The sequence below is a fragment of the Dasypus novemcinctus genome, chromosome 3, assembly GCF_030445035.2.
Source record: "Dasypus novemcinctus isolate mDasNov1 chromosome 3, mDasNov1.1.hap2, whole genome shotgun sequence".
NCBI lineage: Eukaryota > Metazoa > Chordata > Mammalia > Cingulata > Dasypodidae > Dasypus > Dasypus novemcinctus.
The window spans coordinates 59,213,707-59,230,300 of NC_080675.1; the positions used below are offsets into that span (position 1 = coordinate 59,213,707).

The following is a 16,594-nucleotide window of genomic DNA, read 5'->3' on the forward strand; positions in this document are numbered from 1 at the left end:
AAAAAAACAGACAATGCACAGACAACAAGCAAAAAACCAAAACAAACAAACAGATGAGCAAAGACAATGAGTGCAAACAATGAGCAAAAACAATGAGCAAACAGATGCGGCAACCATCTTGGGGGGTGGTGGGGAAGTAAATAAGTAAGAGAAGCTTTTTCCAGCCTTTACATCCTCCCTCTCCAAGGTCCTAGGAAACAGGTCTGCAACCCGTTACTGGGTCCAGGGCCGAGACTTGAGCAACCAACAGGGACGATCCTAAAGACCCAGAACAGGTTGAATGATGGCTCAAAAAACAGCCTCCCAACACTAAATCCCTATGAAAGAGAGAGAAATTGAGCATCAGAGTAAACTCCCATAATCATCAGATGCCTAGACATCAGCAAAAAAATTACAAGCTGAACTAAGAAAATGGAAGAAATAGCTCAGGGAAAGGAATATTTAAAAGCCCCAGATGAGTGAGACATAGGATTTGAGACAACTATTCAATGAGATTCATACAAATTTCCAAAATCAAATTAATAAGCTTGAAAACAATATGGCTAAAGAGATAAAGGACATCAAGAAGTCACTGAGCAAGCACAAAGAAGAGTTTGAAAACTTGAATAGAAAAATAACAGAGCTCATGGGAATGAAAGACATGATAGGTGAGATCAAAAACACAGTAGACAGGAAGTGGACTTGGCCCAATGTATAGGGCATCCGCCTACCACATGGGAGGTCCACGGTTCAAACCCTGGGCCTCCTTGACCCGTGTGGAGCTGGCCCATGTGCAGTGCTCGTTCACACAAGGAGTGCTGTGCCACGCAGGGGTGTCCCCTGTGTAGGAGCCCCATGCACAAGGAGTGCGCCCCGTAAGGAGAGCCGCCCAGTGTGAAAGAAAGTGCAGCCTACCCAAGAATGGCACCGCACATATGGAGAGCTGACAACAAGATGATGCAAAAAAAAAAAAAAAAAAAGAAACAGATTCCTGGTGCCACTGATAACGATAGAAGCAGTCACAGAAGAACATACAGTGAATGGACACAGAAAGCAGACGACTATGGGGGGAGGGGAAAGAAATAAACTTTAAAAATAAATCTTAAAAAAAAAACACAGTAGAGGCATATAACAGCAGACACGAAATGATAGAAGAAAGAATAAGTGATACAGAAGATAGAACAGCTGAAATTGAAGAGAGAGAACACAGATAGAAAAGAATGGAAAAAATTGAACAGGGGTTCAGAGAGTTGAATGACAACACAAAATGCAACAAAATAAGTATCATGGGAGTTCCAGAAGGAGAAGAGAAGGGAAAAGGGGCAGAAAGAATATTTGAGGAAATAATGGCTGAAAATTTCCCAACTTTCATAAAAGAACTTACATTTCCAAGAAGTGCAGTGTACTCCAACCAGAATAAACCCAAATAGACTTACTCCAAGATACATACTACTCAGAATGCCAAATTTCAAAGATAAAGAAAAAATTCTGAAAGCAATGGAAAAGCAAACCATCACATACAAGGGATGCCAAGTAAGACTTAGTGCCGATTTCTCATCAGAAACCATGGAGGCAATAAGACAGTGTTATGATACAATTAGGATACTGAAAGAGAAAAACTGCTAACCAAGATTCTTTATCCTGCAAAATTGTCCCTCAAATATGAAGGTGAGTTTAAACTATTCACAAATAAACAGAAACTAAGAGAGTGTTTAAAAAAGAATCCACCCTTCAAAGGACTTCATCAAGAAGGTGAAAAGGCAGCCCAGTCAATGGGAAAAAAATATTTGGAAACCACTTTTCCAATAAGGGTTTGATTTCCATTCTATGTAAAGAGATCATCCAACTCAACAATAAAAGAGCAAGCAATCCAATTGAAAAATGGGCAAAAGATTTAAACAGACATTTCTCCAAAGAGGAAATACAAATGTCCAAAAAGCACATGAAAAAATGTTCCATATCACTAGCTATTAGGGAAATGCAAATTAAAACAACAATGAGGTACCATCTTACACCACATAGAATGGCCATTATTAAAAAAGTAGACAACAATACGTGCTGGAGAGGAGGTGGAGAAATAGGTACACACCTTCGCTGTTGGTGAGAATGTAAAATGGTGCAGCCTCTGTGGAAGACAGTTTGGTGGTTCCTCAGGAAGCTAAATATAGAACTGCCATATGATCCAGCAATTCCTCTACTAGGAATATATCTAGAAAAACTAAAAACTATGACACAAACAGACATCTGCACACCTATGTTCATAGTGGCATTGTTCGCAATTGCCAAAGATGGAAACAACCCAAGTGTCCATCCACCAATGAATTGATAAACAAAATGTGGTATATACATACGATGGAATACTATTCTGCAGTAAGAAGAAATGAAATTGGGACATATAACATGGATGAGTCTTGAAGACATTATATGAAGCTAAGTAAGGCAGACACAAAAGGACAAATATTGCATGGTCTCATTAATATGAACTAAATACAAATAATAAACACATGAAATTAAAACCTAGAATATGGGTTATAAGGAGATAAGAGGAGGATTGAGAAGAACTATGGATGCTTAATGTATGTAGAACTTTTAATTAACTTGACTGTAAAAGTGTGGAAATGGAGAGAGTTCATATTAGCACATTATAGTGAGTAACAACTGGTTTATAGATGGGATTGTGACTGAAAAAGGTAGTCTGGAGAAGTAAAGGTTGATAGAAAGAAAGCTAAACAATAATCTAGGGACTGAATAACACAGTGAACCCAGAGGCGGTTGAGAATTGTGGTTAAGGGTGCAAATGCAGGAGAGTCCTTCTGTGAGCTAGAGCAGATGTACATCACTATTGTAGGGTGATGGGAATATGGAGAAAATGGGAAAACTACAATTGGTGTGACCTATAGACTGTGGTTAACAGCAATACTATAATATTCTTGCATCAATGCCAAGCTGTACTGTGTTGATAATGGAGGTATATGGAAAGAGTGTGCCAAATGTATGCTCTGGACCATGATTGGTGGTAATAGTCTGATGATATTATCTTATAATCTGTAACAAATGTTCCACCAGAGTGTGGAGTTGTGTGGCAAATCTACACATCTGTATGATTGTTCTGCAAGTTCACAATGTCCAAAACAAAAATACATTAAAAAAAATAGTATGGATTGGGGGAAAAATACACCAAATGTAAGATAAGGAATAGTTGGTATAGTATTTTGATGATGCTCTTACATAGTTTGTAACAAATGTTTCACACCAATGGAGAGAGTTGGTGGAGGGGTGATGTATGAGACCCCTGTGTGATGTTATGTATGTTTATTTTGTAAGTTCACAATCTTTACTATACACTTACTGTTTATGTGTGTTCATGTGTGAATCATATACTTCAATAAAAAAAAAAAAAAGAATCCAACTTTTGCAGGAAATATTAAAGAGAGCCTTACAGCCTGAAAGAAAAAGGAGAGGATTGAAGGAGAGTGTAGAGGCAAGAATAACAGAAAGGATAATTGAAAGAGTAAAAAGACAGATGAAAATAAGATTTCACATATAAAAACCAAAGAATAAATGATGGTAGTAAAGAATCCACTTACAGTAATATCAGTGAATGTGAATGGATTAAACTCCCCAATAAAAAAATAAAGGCTGACAGAATAGTTAAAAAACCTTTGCCATCTATTTGCTGCCTACAAGAGACTCACCTTAGACCCAAAGTCACAAATAGATTGTAAAAAGATATGCCACACAAACAGTAAAAAAAAAAAAAAAAAGAGCAGGGGTAGCTATACTAATATTGGACAAAACAGACTTTAAATGCAAAAAAGTTACAAGAGGTACAGAAGGCCATTATATATTAATGAGGGACAATCAATCAGGAAGAAATAATAGTCATAAATACCTATGTACCTAATCAGGGTGTCCCAAAATACATGAGGCAAACTGGCAAAACTGAAGGGAGAAATAGACGTCTCTACAATAATCGATGGAGACTTCAACACACCATTCACATCGTTAGTTCAACTAGGCAGAAGATCAACAAGGAAACAGAACTTGAACAATATGATGATTTGGACCTAACATAAATAGAATGTTGCATCCCAAATCAGTTTATGTTTTAGTTATACCCTCTGAAATCACAGTGGCTTACAACAACAAGATTTATTTCTTAGGTTCCATGTTCATTGTGCATCATCTGGGGCTCTCTGGGTTGCGCCCATTTTGGGATCTCTGCTGGCAGAATAGCCACCATTTGCACATTTTTGGTAACCGGCAGAAGAAAATAAAGCCTGACGTTTCACACATTAGCTCTTAAACATGTTGCCTGAAAAAGAGGTATGCCACTTTTGCTCACATTTTATTAGCTAACTATAATTCACTGGAGGTAGCGAGAGGGGACTGATAAGGTAAATGCAATCCTACCTTATATCTGAGGGGAGAACTGGAACTGTTTGCACTGCACCAGTCAAACCAAGGTAACAAGGTCATATTTTTCCGAAGTTGCCCATCACTTTTTTTGGTATTTAGATTTCTGAAGCATTAGGTTTTTTTTTTTTTAATTCCCTTTTCTAATTACTGGAATGAAAAACAGCAATACCCTATTTATCTTTGTTTTTACTCTCTTACTGATACTCTCTTTCCCTGCCCTACCCCACTCAGACTTCCCTTCTCTTTAAGATCTTTTTGTGAGGGGAGTATGTACTCTGTCCAAATGCATTTTCTTTTAGTTCTACAGTTTTTTTAAAAGGTATAATTGATGTATAATAAACAACACATACTTAAAGTATACAATTTGAATTTTGTCATATATGTATCCCTGTAAAACCATCACTTCAATCAAGAAAATGAATGCATCCTCAAGCTTCTTTGTAATTTAACCTTCCCTCCGCTCCATCCCCAGGCAGTCATTGATCTTTTTATCATCGTAGATTAGTTTGCATTTCCTAGAATTTTTTTATAGATGGAATCATGTAGTATGTAGTCTTTTTGTATGACTTCTTTCAGCATCCATACTGTTGTGTATATTAACACTTTACATCTTTCTATTGGTTAGTATTTCACTGTCTGTATATACCACAATTTGTTTATCCATTCACCTTTTCATGGATATATGGGATATTTCCAGCTTTTGCATATTACAAGTAAAGCTTCTATAAACATTTGAGTATAAATCTCTGTGTAGACATGTTTTTTATTTTCTCCTAGAAGTGGAATGGTTGGGTCACATCGTAGGTGTATGTTTAACTTTATTAGAATCTGTTAAACAGTTTTCTAAAGGGGTTGTAAAATTTTACATTCCTACCAGGAATGTGTGAGTGTTCCAGTTGTCTAGTACAATATTTTGATATAAAATATGTAGACTCATTTTATTTATAAGAATTCATACATATTTTAGAATATTTATGGGAATAAAAGAGAAGCTTTATATGGATGAGAAAATGCATTTTATTTTCCGTGCACATGTATGACCACATGGAGGTAGATTAGATAAATCTGAGTAGCCGCTATGGAAGACTGGATTATCTACAAGTAATAAATTAAAAAAAACTGAAATGAAAAGGTACACTATTTAAAGACAGATGGTTCTATAAGGCTACAGAAGCCCTCTTGTCCTCCAATTTCTTCTTTAGAAGCAATTGCTTTTAACCACTCAATTTCTTTTGACCTTTACCTTCATATTTCCAATAACCATGATTTTTGATCTTGTGAAAGATGAAGTTTTAGCTCTCTTTCATTCTTTTTCCCACTTCAACCACATGCTCTCTTACTTTCTATCTCCCAGTCTTCCTAACTGTAGTTATTCAGTGTTTATTTTATTATGATCTTGTAAACTCTATTCCTACCTGGCCTGAGCAGTATTCTCTGTTTTAAGTAATTTTTGAAATAGTCAAATCTTATCAAAGGTGGAACAAACTGCAGAGGTCACTATTGAGTTCCTAACTGTAAAAGTACTTAAGAATGATGGCCATTATCTCTAATCGACCAAATGCATAGTATTTCCTTATTTCCATGTAAGTAATCTCATCTGTTTAATGGACAGAAGATGTGGAAAAGTATTCAAGCATTGGATATGTAGTTAGACCTTTCGGAGCTACAAAACACTTTCTAGGGGAAAAGAACAATGTGTTAACTCTAATGTCTAATTTAGTATTAATTGAGTTGTAACCACAAGGCCAGGAAAATATATATATTTTTTGAATCTTTCAATTGTGCTTTTACTTAAATGTTTTAGAGTTTAGGTTGCAGTTATTTCATAAAGTAATGAAAATTACATAGTCATTTATTCCCTTAGACCTCAGGAACACATACATTTCCCCTAGAAAATAAAGAAAATAGTGAATGAATAGTGAATACTACTTTAAAGTAGGCTGGTTTAAAATGCCTATAAGGTTCTTATTTTCTTGATTAAATCCAATTTATTGATTTTTAAAAAACAAAAAAAAAATGCCTATAAGGTATAGTCATTTTAATATCAAGATACTCCTTAATTAAAATTACATTTTTATATACATCTCATAATCCTCACCATTCTAGAGTTTGAATTCTTGACTCTTAAAATTGATGGCAGTTTTTGTTCACTGTTTGAAATAAGCTAACTTGAATGTACAGAATTAATAGGAAGTAGTCAGAGTTATTGCTCCTTTTTTAGAAGCTTGTAGGGAGGTGTTATGTGCTTATTGATGGTATTGAATAAGCAGAGTAAATTTCAATTTTAGTAAGTTTTTTTTCTCAGATTTCCATTCTCTCTCATCTTATTCTTTACTCAGAGAGATTCTATCCATATCCTTAGAAGTATATAAAAATAATTCTTAATGTTTTTACCTGTCACCTATTTTGAGATAGTGATCTTGTATTTTAAAAACATGGGGCTTATTTGAAATTTAAAAAATATATATCTCCTGTATCTGTGGATATATATATATGTTTACCTTTTAGAAGGATGATGAGATTTTTATAGTAGACTATTTTTTCCTAACCTGTCTTCCTTTAAACCTTGAAATTAGCAAAAAAAGGTGAAGAGAATTGACAGCAGAGGACAGCATGGAAGTAAGTATATCATGGAAGAAGATGTGAGAAAGATATAAAAATAAATTTGAGTCCAGAACATAGAATTGAATTAAAATAGTTGAAAAAGGGGCCTTAGATTTTATAGGTTTTAAAAATATCTTTGAATTTTAAACTGTATAAAGAAATCTAAGATTTAAACATTAAAATATATGTATATTTAAAAGGAATGTTCTTAGTTTTAGTAGATAACTTTTAGGGATTTAAAGTAAAAGGAATGTAAATGTCGTAGGCATATATATTAGATGGTATTAAATAACTATTTGAGTATTTATTATAAATCAACTTTAGAGAAAGATAAAATGCCCAATTTAAAAAATGGATTGGGTAATGTTTGAGAATTTATTTTAGAACTTTTAAAAAATAACAATTAGCTTAACATATTCTAGTAAATAGATATAAAACTTAAGATATTTAATATAGTATTTTATAGATATCAGTGCAAGGATCAAAAATTAATAGTATTATCATATTAAAATCATTACAGGTTACCCCCTCAAATATTTACAAGAAATAATAAAATACTAGTAAAATCCAAATAATATAAGTAATGCCATAACTTTTTCGTTTTGCAGATTTTACTTCATTCATTTAACAAATTCATTCAACAAAACTTTATTGAAAAACCACTCTGTGACAGCTTTTGTCTTGGGCACTAGAAACACAGTGGTGAACAAAACAGACAAAATCCCGTCTGAATACAACTTGAGCTGATGATGTCTTCCAGCTTCAATATATTAAGAGTTGAGATCTCTGTTGTCATGATGTGCATTTTTTATAAGTCAACAGGAGACACTCTTTCAGAACTGAGTCCTCACAAATATTTCAGTACTTTGCAACCAGGAAAAGTCTCTTTAGCTTATTTTTGTCAAGCTGGTAAGCATTTAAAAAATTCTGATTCTTGTAATGTTTCTATTGCTATTTAATGAATATGCTCAGTGGCAATATATTGTCAGGATTAATAATACGTGCTATAAAGCTGCTATTAGCATATGATTCTGGGTTTGAATCCTCACTCTGCCACTTGACCTGCTGTAAGATTTTGTTCAAGTCACTTAATTTCTCCATGTCTCTATTTTATTGTCTATTATGAGGAAATAGTACTTGTTCTATAAGGTTCCTATGGTCCATTGCAGGTACTTGTTAAGAATTAGCTGCTACTAATAAAATAACATCTGAATTTTACTTACTCATTTCTGAGAGTAGACTTTCTTATATTTTTAGCATGTAAATATTTAAAAAACATTTTGCAACTCTAAATGTAATAATAGTTATGCTTTAGTTTAATATACTGCTTTTGATCTGTATCATTAATGATATTGATTAATATAATTATTAAAAATAACTAATGATTATAATGGTCTCATATAAGTCTCTATGCTTTAAACATTTTGTAATTGGAATTAACTAGTAAAATGACTCCACGATTCTACTGACTACTGTATTATAAATATAATTTGAAAATGGTAGTTTAAAATCATTTGAAAGCTCTGTGTGTATATATGTGTTGTGTGTATACATATATATATACTATTAAACTCAGAAGAATAATACCAAATGTTAAGTTTAAAGAAGTATTCTCATTTTAGAAAGATTTTAAGGTAGTTTACAAAGTTAAAATGTCATGATAAAAACATTAGAAATAAGAACAATAAGGCAATAAGGTTATGAAACTATGTAACTTGTGTTTACTTGCTTTTTTTTTTTACTTGATTTTTTTTGTCATTGCAGACTAGTTGGTAAACTAATATATTTCTTGTTCAGTTTTGGGCTTTAATTTAAAAAATATGGCATTTTAAGGGCAAGTCATGAACATTCAATAATATTTTCTTTCTTTAGATTCTCCAAGTACAACTTTATTTCTTGAAGAACTGAAAAAGGCTGTTAAACCTCTCCTGGACTATGGAATTTCAGTTACAAAGGTAGAAATATTTTTATGCTAGTAAAATATTGTGACAAACATTTTATAACTCTATAACTTAATACTGAATACCTAAAAATATTTAATTATTATGTTCCACAACTTAAAAATATTACTTTATACCTTTTTTTCATAAGTTGAAAAAGAAACACAGAAAATACATTGAGATTATTGTGTAAATGAGTAAATATATAGAAAAAAATTGGTTAAAATTTTTTAGCTTAGAATTTTATTTTGTAAACCCTGCCTCTGGGATTATGGTGTCATTTTTCATACCTGTAGTTAATGTTTTTGTTTTGCTTTGCCTGACATAATATAATGAATATCCACAATTCAACTGTTGAGTGAATTTCTGTAAGCACAACTGACATAACGAAGTTGAGGTAATTGAAGTATTTTTTTTCCTATTCTAAGTTTTTATAATGGCTTATGTTGCAATTTCTCTTATTTTAGAACAAAGTTTAAGTACTCCAACTTGAAATCATGTATTTTTTTTTCCTCAAAAAAAGCTAAAAATTGCCTTGGAGTATTAAGGAAAATTTCTACCTGCATCATGGGTTGAATAGCTACATGAGCCTTTAGTGTAAACTTAGAATTTGTATTTCATAAAATTGAATGAGATATAATCCATTGATATTAAATTGTTCTCAGATTTGTATCTGTCTTGACATTCTGTGCACATTTATTTTTCTTAGTTCATCAGCCTTCCTCCCCTGAGAGATGGCTACTCTCCTCTTTGTCTCTGCAGCTACAGTGTTGTCAGGACAGAAAGCTTAGAAAGGTTAAATAGCCCTGGCTACATATTTTAGATGTGTATATGTGTGTGAGTGCATGCACATGTATATCAATGCTCTATGATAGAGGTCTCATTTAACTTTGAACAACAGTTTGATTGCACTATGGAATAATAATGTCACTCATCTCTGAGACACTTTGAATTAAATTTTAAACTGAAATTTAGAAATGAAATATTGGATTGATATGAAATTCAAAAGGAATAGTCATATTGTATACCTAGTAACTAGTAGACTAGTAATTTTGTATCTAAAAACTGGAGTAGAATGTTAAGGCTCCTGCCCAGGGTGTTGCCTTTTTTGGAGGAACATAACTTTTGATTTTGCAGTTGAGGACATTGAGCTATATGGTAAGGAGCAGTAGCGAATAAGACAGACCCATACTGAGACCCTAGCTGAGTCCCTCCCACATAGTAGATCCTCAACAAATGTTCTTGGGATTGAAATGAGCCTACTATTAATATAGTTAGTCTTTTTTGTATAGAAAGATGAATATAACCCAGTCCGTTTCTTTGGAGAGTTTAGCCTAAACAGGGGGATAAAATATGTTCACAAATCATTTTAATAACTAGCACAACCTGGTCATTGTCATAAGGGAGATAGAAATAAAATGCCATGGAGGTTTAAAGGAATGACAGCTTAAATCTAATTGTTGGGGTGGAAGGTAATATATGGTATTGGGAGAGACTTCACAAAATGTAGCATTTGAGATTGTCTTCAAAAGTTAAGATTTCAGGAGGCAGAGGTGGATGAATCCAATACTAAAAGATATGTTGACTGAATATTCCAGTTAAGAAAAAGATTGCTGCTGAGATCAGCTCACGGATAGGTTGGCTTTAAGGGAAGGCAATGCAGAACTTTATAAAATAAAGGAACAGAGAGAGACACGAGAGGAGATAAAGATGGGACCAAGGAACTCAAAGCTTCTGGAACTGAGAGCCTCGACCCTAGTTTCCACCTTGTATTTATTGGAAAGCAGCTGTTTGCTTTGAGAACTGCAACATCATCTACAATGATAGGGAAAAACTGCAACATCTAACAACTGCAACATCTACAGTAGAACAGGCGTAACATTTACAATAAGGAACAGGTGAGCCAGTTTCCCACCATTGCCATGCTGGATACAATAACAAAACCCAACTGTATCTATTTAGAAGCACATCTAAAATAAAGGCTTTAGAAATCTTCAAATCAAATGAGGGGAGATGATATAATGTGCAAATGCTAACCAAAAGAAAGCTTGTGTAGCTATGTTATTATGAGACAGTAGATGTAAAAACAACAACAACAAAAATAAAAACAAAACAAAAGAAAATCTTTGAGTCATCCCTAACTTCTTTCTCTTACACTCAGGCCATCAATACTTCCTTTAGGTTCTATTATTAAAACTTCTAAAATCCAACCACTTTCCTGTACCTTCATTTTTTTTTTTTTAAAGATTTATTTAATTCCCCTCCCCTCCCGCGGTTGTCTGTTTTCTGTGTCTTTTTTGCTGCGTCTTGTTTCTTTGTACCTTCATTTTTAATGCCACTCTTGCCCTGTCCAAGCCATTATTGCTTCTCACCTGGGAAAACATTATAACCTCTAATAATTGGCTTTTCTCCTTTCATTCTTGTTTTCTACAAACTCTTCTCCACATATAAGTCAGATATGTCAGATCATGTTGCTGCCTTGCTCAGAAAAGTTTCCCATTACTGTTAATGCTAAAATCTAAACTCCTGACTGTGTGAACACTGTGATTTCCTCTCTGATCTCCTTTTTTGATCTTGACACGTACTGTTCATCTCTCTGTTCCTTGAACCTGCTAGGAGTGCTATTACCACAGGGCCTTTGCAGGTGCTTTTCTTCTGCTTTGAACTCATCTCCTTCCCATATTTATGTGTTTATATGGATCACTCCATTACTTCAGTTCTTTATGTAGATGTTATCTGTTCAGAGAAACCTCGACTATCTAACCATGTCTTGTCATACTTTCCCTACTTACTGTTTTTTTCTTTATAGCATTTATTATTCCTTAACATTACATCTTAAAATTAATTCTTTACTTACTTACAATGGATTCACATCCACAAGAATCGATTAAGTTTAAGACCATGGTTTTAAGGATATATAGCTCCAAAACACCATAATAACCAAAACATTTTATCAGGCTGTTCTTCAGCCTCAGTGTTGGTTGTTTATATTGGTAGCTCCTGGTTGCCCCATTTAGAAACTGTTTCATTCTTTGTTTCCTCACCCCTTCTATCCCGTGCAGCATACGCATGCTCAACCTTCTTCCTAGTTTTACTTACTGCATATGTGCAAAGTCTTTTGAATCTATTCTGTCCTTTTCTGCTTTTCTTCAGGCTCCTGTCTTCCTTAGCCTCTACTAATGTAATATCCTCTTAACTTCCTTATCTTTGATCTCTTTTGCCTTCCATTTTATCTTCATGTTGCTTCCAATATTGTCCTTATTTTTCACTAATAGGGTCCCAGTTATAAGCTATCAAGGACTGGTATGCTGTACTTATATCAGGGGCTCACGTTCATTTTCTTTCTGTTTCTTTCTGTTGTCACGTTCATTTTCTTTCTGTTCTTTCTGTTTCTTTCTGTTGCATTATCCTTAGCAAGTGGCTTCTTTTTAAAAGGTACCTTATAATTCAACACTTCTGCTGGTGCTCTCTCTGACTGTTTTTGTCAGTGGGAAGAGCAAAAGTATCCTCTTGGCTAAGTCAGTCAGCCCCTAAAAGAGCTCCTAGAATCCCAACTCAGTGACTTTTGCTGACATCTCTGTCAGCCATCCTTAGCTCCTGGGGAGACTGGGTATGTCTTGTAATGGGGCTCTACTTTTAGAGAAGTTTTGTTAGTAAGACAGAAGGGGAGCATGGATATTAGGTAGGAAACCAGAAGTATCTGCCTTAGCTATATTCCAGCTGCTGGGAAGCTTTTGTGGTTCCAAAATACCATACCATTCAGTTCTGTGCTTTCAAGCATCTGCTCATGTTTTATTTTATTTTTTCTGTCCTGCTGTAAATGTTGTTTCCCTCCTTCAGTACCTGGTTTCCTTCTGCTCATTCTATAAGATTGTATTAAATTTGAACTGTTAGGTATAATTAAATATTCCCTTTTCTGGTTGCCTTAAGCACTTAAATAAGTGATAAATTACAAGATAAAAATCAGAAAAAAGAAATTTTGGACCTGGAGACAAGCTGTAATGTTTAATTCTCTTTATTTTCCTAACCATGACACTTGACTTTTTGATATATATTCTAAATCTTAAATGTAATCTTTTAAAGGTTAATTGTGTCAAAGAAGAAACATCAAGATACTGTGGAAAAGAAAAGGATTTGATGAAAGCATATTTATTCAGGTAAATAAGTTTTTTGTTTTTTTTTAGTGTGATTGAAAAATATAAAGCCATGCTTATAGAATATTTAAGTATATAAGATATCCCTAAGCCAGAATAAAGTTTTATGTAGTGAGGATCATATGAAGTTTAGCAAAAGTTTGAGTAATAGATGTGATATTTGATAATTTAACCTCTCTGCACTTTGGCCTCTTTTTCTATAAAATGAGAATAATATCTACCTCACAGAATTGTTTTGACTATGAAGTATGACTCTTATGTAAACTCCTACTGCTAATGCTTAGTAAATTGGATTTTATGTGTAGACATGGCAGGTCCATATTCAGGTGTGAAATAAATGTACTTTATTTTTGAGGGACTTACCAGTGTCCAGGTTATGGATTCTGTAGTTGGATCTGCTAATCTCTGAGTTTTCTCAAATCTTTTCCTACACTTGGGATTTGGCGTAGGAAGTAGAGAGAAGTCCCAAATCCTTAGGGACCTATTTCTTTTTTTTTTTTTTTTTTAAAGATTTATTATTTATTTATTCCCCGACCCCCCTCCGCCCCGGTTGTCTGTTCTCTGTGTCTATTTGCTGCGTCTTCTTTGCCCACTTCTGTTGTTGTCAGCGGCATGGGAATCTGTGTTTCTTTTTGTTGCATCATCTTGCTGTGTCAGCTCTCCATGTGGACAGCACCATTCTTAGCCAGGCTGCACTTTCTTTCATGCTGGGCGGCTCTCCTTATGGGGTGCACTCCTTGCGCGTGGGGCTCCCCTACACGGCGACACCCCTGCGTGGCACGGCACTCCTTGCGCATCAGCACTGCGCATGGGCCAGCTCCACACAGGTCAAGAAGGTCCGGGGTTTGAACCATGGACCTCCCATGTGGTAGACCAATGCCCTAACCACTGGGCCAAGTCTGCTTCCCCTAGGGACCTATTTCTGAGGAAAGTTCTTTCTTTTTCTTACTACTTCCCATTCCAGTCCAATTTGGGGAAACTGCACATGTGTGTTTGATGGGAAGGTGGGTGGGAAGCCTTGTTTGGACTCATATTTTCTTTCAGTCTTTTTGCCAGGCCCTGAGCCTATGCTTTTAAGGTGAACATTTATCAAGTATGAATTCAGTAAGCATGTGTGTGTGTGTTATGTGCCAGCACTCTGTTAGGCACGAGGATATATTGATAAGTCACAGTAGTCTAACATTAAAGAACTTACAGCCAGGTGTGTTAGACAGTAATTGAATTCTTGAGAAACATGTTTCTCTAATGTGTTTTTAAATTTTTTTTAGGGGCAACATACTACTCAGAGAATTCCCTACTGACACCTTGTTTGATGTGGATGCCATTGTTGCTCATGTTCTCTTGTAAGTACAGGGTTACTCATTCACGTATTTACTTATCTCTTGATTTCACATAGACAACCACATCCATTAAAATATTTTAGGATTTTAACATTATATTTGTAAGCATTATTTTCACACAAATCGCTGGTCTATCTCCCCACATAGAGGATCTAAAATTTCTTTAATGGATTCTGTAATCCAACATGACCACAGAGTTATATGGTTGTTTTTGATTTGAGTTTTGGAGTGAGGATTTCATCAGATAAAAAGCTCATCTTTTCTATTATGGCTGGGTTATTTTAGATGCCTGGCTTCTTAACCTAGCCAGATATTTTTCTGTAATATCTTGCTTTGTGCCTGTTAAGTGCAGAAATAATTTAAACAGTCCCAGCACATGCCTTAGTGTTTACTGAGCAATGGGGTGGATCAAAATTTCATTCCCCCCCCCCCCAAAAAAAAAAAAATCATTTCCCTGGCATGGCTTCTTTAGGCCTATGATTCAGGCCCATCTGGGGTCCATTTCTGCAATCTTCCTTGAATGAGGTATGGCATTCTCTTTTGTGACAGAGCCAGAAAATATATGACTTCTTAATAAGTGTTCACATGGGCTTTTCCAGTTTATCACTGTTGTAGGTTTGTTGCCCATTAAGATCTTCACTGATGTTTTCTGCTTGGTTTCCTCTATTTCCTTTTCCTTTTCCACCCAATTTCCTAAAAAATTGGGTGGAAATTAAATTTACAGAAAACTCAAACTTATAAGTAGAAACTTACTGTTACCACTTTGCAGATGGACACTTTCAAATGTTCCTGTTCTGATAATGTATTGAAGAAAGGTCTTGAGAAGTTCTTGACAAACATAGGCCCTATGGCTTGTAGACTTAGAAGCCAACTATAATGGGTGAGGGGTGGTGTTTTAAAGGAGGAATTTCGAAGAGCAGTCGGGGCCACCTTGGAAACCCTTTTCAGGGATGGAGTAGGGGTCTCTGCCTTGAGGGTGGGAGTCATATGAAGCTTAGCAAAGAGTCCAAGTGATAGATATGTTTGTCCTCAGGAACTTACTGGTTTCTGCCATTTTTCCAGTGAATTCTGTCTTTGACCCAGATATAAGGGTGAAGAAACAGAAAGGAGATTCTTAGAGGGATAGGGGTATGGTAAGACCGTCTTTCCACATAAAGTATGAAGCCAAGTTATTGAGCATCAGGTCCATATTGGAACAACCTTATGACAAAGTGGTTTTGAAACAGGTGGGGCCCTGGATGAGGATAGGCTGTCAGTGCTGGCACCCTGTTATCTGACCTGGTTGTCCCAGAGGCTTATGTCTTTCAATCCGTTCTTAGATTTGTACTAATGCTGTTTTATAGAATACCAGTTCCACAAATAGACTATTTCCCATGTTACAGCTATCTGCCAGACACTTACCAGGAACAGGGTATACAAAACAGAATAGAAACTGGCCTCTGTTTTCTAGAATTTAGTGTTTTCTTGGGGAGATGTATATAAACAGAAAACATGTTATAAGTAAAATAATAAAATTATATATGTATAGGGACTTATAGAACTACAAAGTAGGGGATACTTATTTGTGTCTGGAATGAGAGAAGATGTTTATCAAAATGGCTTCCTGAAGGAGGTGATGCTTCAGATATGTCTTTAAGGATAAGTAAGAGTTTGCTTGGTGAAGAAGGGCAAGGGTAGGAAAATAGGAGGAGCTGTAAGCAACGCTATGGAGTTTAGAAATAGTTTGGAGAAGGTGATTTTACTGGAATATAAAATGTGAAACTACAGATGAGAGCAGAGAAGTAGGAAGGTGGTCTTTGTTTACTGTGTGAAGGATCAGTTCAGGCTTTTGCGTCATCACTCAAGTGTGATAGAAAGACATTTGTATTTGAATCTTTCTGGTGAATATGAGAAAGATTTGCTGGATCCAATCATTCATAGAAACTGCTATTGCATAGTCTAGGGAGATGTAGAGTAGAGATACCAAAGAAGGAATTTTTAAATTTATTTTTTTATTTTAAAATTTTATTTGTTTGTTTGTTTGTTTATTTATTTAATGTTTAGGAGGTGGGATAAACTTAGTAACAGGACCTTTTACCCAAGAAAAACTACAGATTTGAATTAAGCCTTGGTCTCTTTTTCCCTTCTCTCCCTATTTTGCTCTTCTCCAATCCAATCT

General features: G+C 34.9%; 1 protein-coding gene across 3 annotated transcripts in view; it reads left to right on the forward strand.

Moving 5' to 3' along the window:
• Positions 1–16,594, forward strand: part of TXNDC16 (thioredoxin domain containing 16) — a 132,634-nt gene that overhangs the window by 6,018 nt on the left and 110,022 nt on the right. For 2 of the 3 annotated variants that reach the window (XM_004449347.4, XM_071213933.1), the window contains exons 2-6: positions 6,975–7,017; positions 7,611–7,911; positions 8,875–8,957; positions 13,026–13,099; positions 14,365–14,439. In XM_004449347.4, coding sequence (XP_004449404.3) covers positions 7,749–7,911; positions 8,875–8,957; positions 13,026–13,099; positions 14,365–14,439 — 395 coding nt within the window. In that variant the 5' untranslated portion in view covers positions 6,975–7,017; positions 7,611–7,748. The remainder of the gene's footprint in view (positions 1–6,974; positions 7,018–7,610; positions 7,912–8,874; positions 8,958–13,025; positions 13,100–14,364; positions 14,440–16,594) is intronic. The other variant, XM_071213934.1, reaches the window with a different exon arrangement.